An 11,549-nucleotide genomic window follows, 5' to 3' on the forward strand; every position below is an offset into this window, starting at 1 on the left:
ATGCTAGGTCAACAAGTTCTCTTGTTACAGAAGAAAATAGCAAACCAGTGCTGAGCAAAAATAAATAAAAAATAATTAAAATTAAATCATTTTCAGGATCTAGACAGTAGGTATCCCCAAAGTCAGCATTGTTTACCCATTAAACTGGATATGGCAATGAATATTTTTAGGCTATGTTGTTACCTTTAGATAGAACCTAGTTAACTGCTAATGTTAGCTAGGTGTTAGCTAGAATCTAGACATTGAAGTATCCCTAAATTCTGCACTAATTAAATTGGATAAAGCAATAAATATATGTTTTGGCTATTTTGTTGCCTTTGGACAGAATCAGGCTAACTGTGTTAGCTAGGTGTTTCCAGACTTTATGCTAAGCTAACTGTCAGTTGCCGTAACTTCATACTGGAACGTAAAAGGTGTTTGAATGGTATTTAATGTAACTCTGGGCAAGAAAGCAAAGAAGCCTGTTCACCAATATTCCAAACTATTTATAAAATAACTATTTTACCCCTGCTAAGGCTGCCCCTGGCGAAAATAATTGGCAGCTCACATTATTGTCTTTAAGAGGCTGTAGAGCTAGCATGAAGGTAGTGGTATCATGGGAAACTAGACAACCTAAGGTATCCATTGATACCAACCATGTTGGCGTAGCTTGTCCAGAACGGGGCTAAATAACGCTCCAAAGTTACGCTAAATTTTGGTAAAGAACAATTGGCACGGCCATTTTCAAAGTGGTCACTTGAGCTCTCACCTCAAAATATCAGAATGAAAATGGCTTTGAGTTTTCCCTAAACTTGAGAAGGCTTGTTCCCAGTAAATGTTTTGTTCCTTATAATCAATGTACTCCTTCAAATTAAAGCTGTTTATTTGTCTTTTTAGGGGAAAAGACAATCTGCCCTTTTGAACAACGATGAATCACTTAACACAGGGGTAGGCATCCTGTGGCTCTTTAGCCTCTCTCTAGTGGCTCCGTGTGACTTTGACAAAAACTTATAGGGAAGTGACTAAGGGTTATGTTTTTAACATTTTAATTTTAATTTATCAATGTTGTAGGCCTAAAGAAATTCTTACATTCTCCTTTTATAAAAAAGGGACACCTTGGGGCGTCGGTGGCTTAGTGGTAGAGCAGGCGCCCCATGTACAAGGCCGTTGCCGCAGCAGCCGGGTTCAACCCCAGCCTGTGGCCCCCTGCTGCAAGCCACTCCCCCCCCCCCACGCTTGTCTGTCCCATCAAATAAAGGCTAAAAATGCCCCCCCCAAAAAATCTTTAAAAAAAAGGGATGCGTTTATACCAAATTTAAAAAGCCTCGATAGCAGTGGCTAGTCTTGAGTCTCTCTAGCTGGTTAGGTATTGATGACAAATCCAAAAAAGTCTTGGAATAAAAGAGAATTTAGTTGTGAGTGGACAGATTTGTTTGCTTTGACTGCCAGCTCTGCAAAGTTAAAGTACCAAATAATCATAAATAGTGCCCTGCACAGTAGCCACCTTGTGATAAAACATATTAATAAATGCTCATTTAGACTACTATTATAGGTTAATTTAAACTTAATAGGCTACGTTACCTTCATTATGAGGCTCAAAGCAGCTCCACACAGATTTGTTTAATTTTATTTTTGTTTAAAAATGGCTCTTATGATGGTAAGGTTGCCAATTCCTGGCTTAACATGTACCACATTAAAACAAGATTGTTGTGGAACTCAAAATGTTTACTGTACTGGTATTAGTTGATGCACCGACCCACCCCTATAAAAATTTCTAGGGATACCACTGCCACCAAGGAGGGTATGTTTTCAGTTTGGTTTGTCTGTTTGTCAGCAAGATTACAAAAAAACTACTGACACTATTTTTTATGAAACTTCGTGGAAGGATGTAACATGGGCCAAGGAAGAACGCATTAAATTTTGGACTAGATAGGAACCACGGGGTGGATACACAAATTAGATATTGGTCTTCATTTTCGTTAACACTGTGAGAGAGGACACTGGGCTTTGGCAGAGGTCTGTGCTCTCCAAGTGCCCCTCTGATTTTAATACCTGTAACTGGCTGAGGGACTTTGTTTCACCCCACTGTCTGCTTCACCTGCTCCTTTGTCTGCATGTGTTGGTCAATATATTTGGAGTCTATTGGAAAAAACACCAACATAATTTGGAGGCGTAATCAGATTCTTATTGACATACATTACTGACATTGTACATGCTGGACTCACCCTTACTTCGTCAGTCACCTCCCATCTTCATTATCTACCTGATCATCTAATGTAGTGGTTCGCATTCATGGGTTTGGGACCCTCAGTGGGCCACAAAGATAAATCAGAGGGCTCACTGATAACTAATGGGAAACTGTTAGATATGATTATGTATATATTTTTAAGATTGTTCTAGAAAAGTACTTCATATTGTCACATCTTTGGTCATCTAAAAATCCCTCAAATGTCATGCCCACAAGGCCATAACCTCTGATGAGGAGGTGACAAGGAAAGATCAACCCAACAAGGTTGTGAATAACCGCTGTACCTGTTAATTAATGTAAAGGGGTTTTGGTGACACTAGTGCCCCCCTTTGGCCATACACAAACTAATAGCCCTACAATCATCCACAGTTTGTCCACAGCCTTTCCTGAAGTCTAGTTTAATGAGTGCAGTAACACTTGAAGTGATAGCCTAGTTCTGTGGTGATAATCACTGTACACATCATATGTAGTATTATCTAGATGTTTACTACTTTCTCTCTATGATAGCAACATGTTTTTGAAAGTGAAACAGGTACAAAGTTTATTGCAGCCATGTGACATTATTCGCTGTCATGTACCATTAATGGCTGAACAGGTCAATGAAAGCCAAAACCAAAGACACCACCCCATTGTTCAAAACAACCTGTTTGTTTTTCACACAGAGTTTTTGCTCTCCTGACAGGACACATGGTCAGTTTCCAAGGTCACAGCAAGGTTCTGCTCATGTAGCAAAAACTGAAGGAAGTGTTAGTGAGCACACTCAAGAATCACTGTCCGTACATTCTTGAACGATGTGTGTGTGTGTACAATATGTTTGTGCTGAGTGGACTGTTGTTCTTTCAGTGGCCCGGAGTCCTCAGCTGGCACCGTTTCCTAGAACCAGAGAGCGTTTCAGGGGAGAATGTTTTTTTGGACAAGCACGCCATAATTCCTCTCTCGTGTATCCATTAAAGAAACAATCTGCAACCCTGCACTTAGTATCTGCTGTTAATGGAGGTAGAAAAGCTTGTGCTGCTCTATCAGAACATCTCTTATGGGGCCCTTCACTAAGAAGTGGAAAATCCTTTGGTCAGCCAACTTTTTAATAACAAATAACTTTGTATTCACAAACTAGGGACACTACTTTTAATTTTTCTCCATGTCACCTTGTAACACTTAAAGGTCCAGTGTGTAGGATTTAGGGGGGTATATTGGCAGAGATGGTATATAATGTGATAAGTATGTTTTCTTTAGGGTATAATCACCTGAAAATAAGAATCGTTGTGTTTTTGTTACCTTAGAATGAGCTGTTAATATGGGAGCGGGTCCTCATTCACAGAGTCTGCCATGTTGCACTGCAATGTCTTTACAGTAGCCCAGACTATACAAACCAACATCTATATAGGGCCATTCATATTTTTGTATTTTAGCAGCCCCTCTGCAACGAGCATTGTAAGAAAAACACTGATTTCTTAATGTTAAACTACATTTTTCAGTGCTTTTACCGGTTTAAATCACTGGGTCCTTTTTTTGAGAAGCAGAGACTTCTGTGGATTATTTGTCTCCTGGTAACAACCTCCTAAATGTCTGGATTTTAAGCTATCAGAGGTTAAGTTAAAAAACAAAAAGGGAACAGAGTAGCAGGTGCTGGGCAGGCAACCCATTTCTGACAAGCCAAACCATGTAGGAAAAACACTGATCTGTAATGTCAAACTGCTTTATTCTGTGTTTTTACTTGGTTAAATGCCCTGGCCCATTTGTTTTGGAGAAGAAGAGACCTCTGTGGACAATGTGGCTCCCATTAAAAAGCCCTGGACAATGAACACTGAAGGAATTCTAACCATGAGAAGTTTCAGCTGATTGCAATCTGCAATCCTCACCGTTAGATGTCACTATCTCCCTAAATCTTAGACACTGAGCTCTTAAAGAAATAGACTGCAGGCAAATGTGCTCCTTGCTCATTTGATTTTCTTTTACACTGTACATATCTTTATCTCACATCTGCCCAGCCCTCCTACACACGTTTCTCCAAACACACCACTGCTATTCAACACCAGGCAAACAGAGGGGTGTGCAGTCACAAGGTCTCACAGCTGCACGGTCAGGCAAGATGTTGTATGTGGGCATGGAGGGGTCTTGACTTGCCACAGCTAACCTGATTGCTGTGTCCAGTCATGCTCTGTAATCTAATATGGTAGCACAGAGAAACAATGCAATGGCCAGCCCAGTCCATTTAACCATGCCATGAACTCCCGAGTCATGCCAAGAATACCAGGACGAAGCAATGCTGGCTAGATAATGAACTGAAAAGGCTGAATGCAGAGAGCAACAATAACAACCAGCTGTTTTCTTCTCCTGTGACCCAGAGCCTTGGACAGGGCAGTTCGGGATGTTTTGATTTTAGTTTTTATTGCAACAATTTGTGACTTAACAACCACAACAGAGCTGCTGGTACAGGGAGTGGCTGAGATTAACTCCAAGGTCAAAAATGGTTCTTGTGCATCAAAAATGTGACCTGATGAGACAATAAAAATGCTGACCGAGGCCTGATAATGAGGAGATAATGCAGGAATGTTATGAGACAGCTTCACATGTTGTTATTCGTACCATAAAAGGTGAGTGACTCAACAGAGCAAATATAAAAGCCCCAGCCATGCCAGAAATGTGTCCTGTCATCTGACCAGTCTACAATTAAGGAGAGTAATAGCTATCAGGGTGAATTTAAGAGAATTGAGCTGAATTGAGGCAGTGTGAAATAGCAAAATCCTGTGGCGAAAAGCAGTTCCTCCCACCAGTGCACAGTGATAAAAGCCACATCCGTTTGTCCTGTGGTCAGGGCTGCATTTACTCAGCTGTCCGGCCAGCTGCTTCAACAGTTTTCACAAAGCATTTGGTCCATCTCTTCTACAGACTGTGCAAAACAGTAGGAGCTTCATGCTCCATGCATCATTATAAAGTTATGTCTTATATACATGTGGTCTGTGAGGTAAGCCATCACATTTGTAAACAGACATAAGCTTAGCGCTGCCACCTAGTGGTTCTCTGTGTGAAGTACAAACTGCAGTGCAGAAAAAAACATTGGTGCTAGCAAGTAAAACATAAACAAAGATGTGATGACAATATGTAGAGAGAATACATTTTATTAAAATTTAAAAAAAAAAATAGAAGAAAAATTTCCTCAGCTTCATTTGATATTAGACAGGTGAAGGTCATGATTAATAAACTAAACACCATCTACCTGTGAAGGACCCTGTATGTGCAAGATTTCATTTAACTCAGTCTCCCATAGCTTAATAAGTTTTATGAATATTAACAATTTTCCTGTGTAAAAACACAAAAACACTTTATTCCCTCTTTTCATTTGTTATCTAAAATGTCCAAGAGGCCATCTGAAAAGAGAAAAACAGGCTGCCAGGAACCAAGGGGAGTCTTGTGGTTAGGCCAGCTGTAGCATCAAAGCCCGTACACAGAAAGGTCTTTCAGAGAACCTCATGCTTCCCAGGAAAGGTCATCTTGATTTAGACTGTTCCTGAACTTCTGGGTCTCTCTGAGAAGCTGCAGGTTGTTGTGAGGGGTCCCACTTTTTTTACGTGTCTTCTTGGCCTTAACAGGAGAGGGAACAGGTGGCTTGATCCCACACAACTTCTTGGCTGTGTGTTCCTTGTCACATGGTTGGCTCTGGGTCAATTTATGGACCTGTGCAGGAGCCAAAGACAGACATTAAGGACAGAGATCAGCTGATGCTACAAACAGGTACTCAACACAGTTAAAGGGTAGCTTTGGTATTTTTTCAACCTGGGCCCTATTCTCCCATATTTTTGTGTGTAGGTGACTAATGGAGACAACAATTTTTCAAACTGGTCCACTATTGAGGCAGCAAAACAGGCTGCGATGTTAGGTTAACGCACAATTGTGTGCTGTCAATTTACATCCTCTTAAAGTGAGTTTTGTTGCCACTGACAGGCTCAGATTGTCATTCTAAGTGTCTAAAATGAAGAGGAACCCCAGAGAGACAGAACTTTCTGCTAAAGCAAACGCAGGGTTCACACTGGATGCAAAAATGCAAAATGATTTGTTGCACAGCAGTTGCCGGGCTGTTCACACCAGAAGCGCATTTCTCAGCGCTGGTCTCCTTCTGCTCTCTGCTCTGTTTAAATCACATGTAGAGTTCTGTCTCCATCTGCTTGTGTGTGTGTGAGTGTGTGTGTGAGTGTGGATGTGTGTGGCTCTGCACATCTCTCTCACTCTCTGTTTAGACACAACTTACAAATATGTAGAAGCATGGGACACATGGTTTATCATTTATCATAGTTAGATAATTTATAACATATTTAATATACACTTGATATCATTTACAAAACATTTTCAGTGTGCATTCTTGCCCGATTTGCTTGCGGAAAAAACAGACCAGACGTTGACACCGTCCTTGCAGATCATGAACCGGCATGGGTGCTTGGTGTCTCACCACGTCCTGTGTGAACAGTCCAATTGCTTAACATGGGCACCAAAAGCTAGCGGGCAGCACTCCATGGAAGCCTGCCGTGCTCTGAAGCGCTTTCCCATTCAGTGTGAACCTGGTGTAAGATCGTTTTTGTTTAACCAGAAACAGCCCTGAAATCGCTATCACCAAACCCACCAGACCTCATTCACATAAACATTAATTTTATCATCATAAAACACACTTTGTTCAAAGTTGACAGAAACAAAATAAAACACAAAAATCATTTTGCTTATCTTTCTACTGTTCCAACAATCAACAACTCTGGTTTGGTTGATATAAACCCCAAATTTTCATCCAGTTAAATCTGAAGATATGCTGGCTCTATATGCACTAAAATGACTGTTTATTTAAAAAGAGTCTGGTGTGTTTGCCGATGGCGGTTTGGGGCTGTTACTGGGTGAACAAAAAAGCTTTTACTTAACAAAAAGGCCTGTCTCTGTAAGGATCCTTTCTGTAATGTTTTCAGACACTTAGAATAATAATCTGAGCCCGCCAGTGGCCAAAACAAGCACTTGTAGTGGACGTAAATTGATGGTGCATAAATGTTTTAAGTGGTTACACTGCAGCCGGTTTGGCCGCTGCCAGCTGGAGTGCTCTCGCTCAATACTGGAGATATTAAAAAAAAAAAAGAAAAAAAAAAGATGTTTCCATCTGTCAGATACAAAAACATGGAAACAAAGGGTCCAGCATGAAAAATACTCAAGTTACCATTTAAATTACTGCCTGTAAATGAGGCAAGAAATTGTGACCATCTTTTCAAACGTATCTCTGGATTGTACTGACTCATGGTTCACATACCCTCTGCTGGTGTTTGCGGAGCTTAGTGATCTGGGCTCCCTTCTCCTCCATCCTGGCAACCAACCTCCCCAGTTCACTCTGCAGGTCCCGCTTCTGCTCGCGATCTTGGGTTGCATCTATCTGGTGCACCAACTCCTGATGCTCACTGTGGAAAATAAACACGGACACAGATTACTAAATGTGTAACAGAAAAAGTAAAACAAAACAATTAATAAAACAATCTCACTCACAAGCTCATTTGTCCTAGCTCGTCCTGCAGAGCCAAGAGCAGGTCAGACAGCGAGCCCAGTGACTGATCTGCTCCTTCGGGCTCCTTGTCAGGCTTGTGACAAGTGGTGGAAGATGGAGCCAAGCACTTTTGGAGGCTTTTCTTGGCTGGACAACCAGGCTTGTGCAGCGCACTCACTCTTTCACACAGCTGGGGCTGATGGTGCTTCATCATGTGGAGTATACTTTGCACGTTGGCGTGGACTGAATGGCTTGGGCTTGTCGACTGTGATAGGTAGGGAAAAACAATGTAAATCAAAAGGAATCAAAACAAGGGATAGAGTTAATGATAGTACACGGTTTCTGGAGTTAGTGCTGACTTACTGTTCCTGCAACAAAGGGGAATTTTTTGTGTCTTAGGCCGCTTGGTGATGCCAGCTCATTCTGTGTGGAGGTTTTCTGAGGTAGAAGAAAGCTGTTATCACTGCTATGTGCGAACAAATATTTTTCTCGTCAACTCAATACAGGCAGTCATTTTACTTTATCAATAAGACGTCGTGCCCACCAATGAGTTTTTTCCTGAGGCCAGTGCGTTTTTAAAATTTTTGCAATGGCAGCACAGTGTATTTACGCTACACTATTAACGTCAGAAGCGTGACGAGGAGCTGAGTATCTGTTGTGTGCTTTGCGCAGCCCGTTGGGTGCTTCTTTTCTGCTAAGAGTTGAGTTTAACTTTGGCTAAACTCTGCGCTAATCACTGTCATTTTTTACCCGGCTGATCAGTCACAGTGGAGGAGGGACAAATACCACAAAGACCAACAGCTGACATGTTCAAGTGCTGAACAAAAGCACTGGAGGAGAAATATGTTAATACTAGGGCTGCCACGATTAGTCGACTAATCGATGACTAATCGACTATTAAAATAATCGGTGACTATTGTAGTAGTCGACTAATCGGTTTGAGTCATTTTTCATAGAAAAGTACTATAAAAGTACCCCAAAATACTCTTATTGCAGCTTCTTACATTCAGATATTGGCAGCTTTACACACTCTCCCATGACAGTGAACTAAAACCCTTTGGCGTGAGTAGGAAACAAGACATTAGATGACGTAATTTTGGGGTTTGGGCGAGATAGACCGACATTTTTCAACATTTTAACACATTTTTCGATGAAATGATGAGTCGACTAATCGAGGAAATAATCGACAGATTAGTCGACAATGAAAATAATCGTTAGTGGCAGCCCTAGTTAATACACTGTATACATAGTAATATATGTTCCCACTCATGAACCCACACAGACTGGCAGATCTGGCCTCTCTCCCTACATGCTTTAGTGTTCCTGTCATCCAGAGCAAGTTCACCACCTTGTGCCAACATGTTTACTTCCATAATTATTCCATATCATAGCAGCAACCAAAGCATCTCTGCTTAAAAAATGCTGTGCCTCCAAAGCACTCTCAAGTGCTCCCAGCTGGGCATTTTCTGAGGGGCATCTGGTGTTTTCAGCTGGTAAAAAACACCCTTTGGTGAACACAGGGTCTCAGAAAAATACCTTGGTGGTCTTTTTTGTTTTCTTCTTTGGCTTTATTTCTTCAGTAGTTGGCACAGACAATAGAAGGTTGATGTCCAACTCCTTTTGCAGCTGTGGACATGGCAACAACAACAAGATTAAAGTCAGTTTTTTTTCCTTTTCAATATTCTTTGTTGCCATTATGCCATCATTAGAAAGTTAGTCTCATGTAAACCCTCTAGAGATCATTTAATAGAAAGTAAAAGTTACGGAATTTTGTCATTTAAAAAATACTGCTTATTTTTTCCGCATTTATTGCAAAATATTGGCGTGTTGGGGTAAGGACATTAAATAACAAAGTGAAATTGTGGGTTCTTATGTCATTGTTGAGCTTATCCAAAAAGTGCAGTGCATGTAGACTGACCTTGTCGGCTTTCTCCTGCACAAGTTTACGTTCATGCTCTTCTTTCAGTAGTTTTTGCTCCAGAATGGCGAGCTTTGCCTGGAAGCAAAATTGCATTGAAATAATAATCTTACCATTAAGCTTGTGATGATTAGTGTTCAGACCAATAAAACTGTGACTTACCTCTGCTAGACTTTGGGTCCTACTCAATTTGAGACACTCTGATTCAAGTTTCTCCAGCTTCTCCCGCTGAGACTGGGTGTTTGAGCTACTTGGCTGTAGTGAAGCCTGGTGAGGAGGTAAACAGAGATTATATGGCAGTTAAGAAACATGCATTTATGACACTTAAAGTACATTCAGGTATGCTAGAAAGTAACTGAATGATTTCAGACTATAATTTCTCTTTATAGTGTTATAGGACCTACTTTTACATAAAGTTTTTTTTAATGATTTGTGTTTCTTTCAGTTTGCAGCCTTTTGGAGTACCTGATTCTCCATGAGGGCATTCCTCTCCTTTTTAGCGTTTTCAACCATCTTCCTCATGTAGTCCAGCTGCTTCTCCAGAACCTTACAACGAGCCTCTGCAGACTGCAGCTTCGAGTCCAGCTCTGCTGTTGTAAACACAGCGACAACTATCAAAAAACACCTACAGGAAAGACCTCACATTTGCAATGGCTTCTGCCTTTGCAACCCACATCACTTACCTTTCTTGCCAGAGTTATCTGTCTCAGGCAGGCTGGCTGCTGGTTGACTGGGCACCGTGTAAGATGCTGTGACCTGCTGATGCCTCTGGGCATCGTGAGAGTACTGACTGTAACTCTTCTCGGCTTGCTTCCTTTCCAGCTCTAACCGCCTGATTTTCTCCTGGAGGGTCTTCAGTGCATCAACAACAGCTGAAGAGGAGTTAAAAGAACAGAAAGACATACCTGGTAACTGCAGTAGAAGGTAGCCATAAACAACACTAACTGAGACAAGAAGCTTGACATAATGGATGTGCCATACCTATGCTGTCAATATTAGGTTTGGTTTGAGACACCCGAGGGCTGGTCATCTGTGGGTCCACGCTGACGGATGACTGGGCAGGGAACTCCAGCTGTCTTGCTACTGGTAGTATCCTGTCTGGAGGCTGGTAGTAACTCCCAATGTAACTGTTTTTGGAGGGTGAGTCTAAAGTCTAAAGACAAAAGGAGGTTGAAACTAGTTGATTAACTGTTCAGTCTATAAAATTAAAGACAGTATAATAAAAAGCCCATTAAAAAGTTATGCCCCAAAAAGTTATACCTTTATGCTCCGACCAACTTTAAGAGTTAACTTACACCAGTGAAAACGAACCGTTTTGTTGACAAATAACGTTAACATACCTAGTCATATTAGTATAAAGCAGTAACGACATTTGCAGCCGTTATCTCGTAAGTTAAGATAAATCAACGTACGAAAACCTACAGAAAAGCTCGGTGAGATAACCTAGCAGCTAACAGTAAACAATGCTAATGCTAACGTGTTAGCCACATTCAAAGCTAACGGCTGATTTGCGAACGTTAACGTTACCTGATCGTGATAAGCCTCCATCTTGTGTCGGTGAGGTAAATACTCGTTTCGAAACCAAGCATATGCTAATATGTAATGTTTTCAGACTGTTTATGTTTTTATGTAGCTAACTGACTTCTTGTGCGACTCAGTTGTTCTGTCGCCACCAGGAAGTCCGGACTTTTTAAATTTCCCTCCTCTTTGCCGCTGTCATCACAGTGGTTCCGCCTGCGCACTGTTTACTCCTCCACATCCCCAATCACAGTGTCCAGACTCCAGACTTTACCACAAATACTTATATCTGATGTAGGATTTGTCAGAGGCAGCACCTGACACTTTGATGTAATTTGAATAAAAGAAAAAAATTAAACTGATCATAAAATGAGCTCACC

General features: G+C 41.2%; 1 protein-coding gene across 2 annotated transcripts; it reads right to left on the reverse strand.

Annotated features, from left to right (window-relative positions):
* Positions 1–5,337: 5,337 nt before the first annotated feature.
* Positions 5,338–11,328, reverse strand: cep57l1 (centrosomal protein 57, like 1). Of its 2 annotated transcripts, none has more exons than XM_049589915.1 (11): positions 11,179–11,328; positions 10,633–10,804; positions 10,335–10,523; positions 10,117–10,238; positions 9,814–9,918; positions 9,652–9,729; positions 9,270–9,359; positions 8,097–8,171; positions 7,736–7,998; positions 7,506–7,650; positions 5,338–5,902 (listed from the first exon to the last, which is right to left on the reverse strand). In XM_049589915.1, the coding sequence occupies exons 1-11, from the start codon at positions 11,197–11,199 to the stop codon at positions 5,696–5,698; spliced, it is 1,467 nt and encodes a 488-aa protein (XP_049445872.1). In that variant the 5' UTR covers positions 11,200–11,328; the 3' UTR covers positions 5,338–5,695. The 2 variants fall into 2 exon arrangements, with proteins under 2 accessions (XP_049445872.1, XP_049445871.1); XM_049589914.1 differs by having other exon boundaries at positions 10,117–10,241.
* Positions 11,329–11,549: the final 221 nt, after the last annotated feature.

This window comes from Epinephelus fuscoguttatus, linkage group LG11 (assembly GCF_011397635.1).
Source record: "Epinephelus fuscoguttatus linkage group LG11, E.fuscoguttatus.final_Chr_v1".
Classification (NCBI taxonomy): Eukaryota; Metazoa; Chordata; class Actinopteri; order Perciformes; family Serranidae; genus Epinephelus; species Epinephelus fuscoguttatus.

Excerpts from the sequence above, each read along its gene's own strand:
- cep57l1 (XM_049589914.1), bottom strand. The coding sequence starts at position 11,199 with ATGGAGGCTTATCACGATCAG. Across the intron at positions 9,919-10,116 it reads ATGCCCTCATGGAGAATCAG|GCTTCACTACAGCCAAGTAG; the intron begins GTACTCCAAAAG and ends CCTCCTCACCAG. Across the intron at positions 7,999-8,096 it reads TCCCCTTTGTTGCAGGAACA|TCGACAAGCCCAAGCCATTC; the intron begins GTAAGTCAGCAC and ends TACCTATCACAG.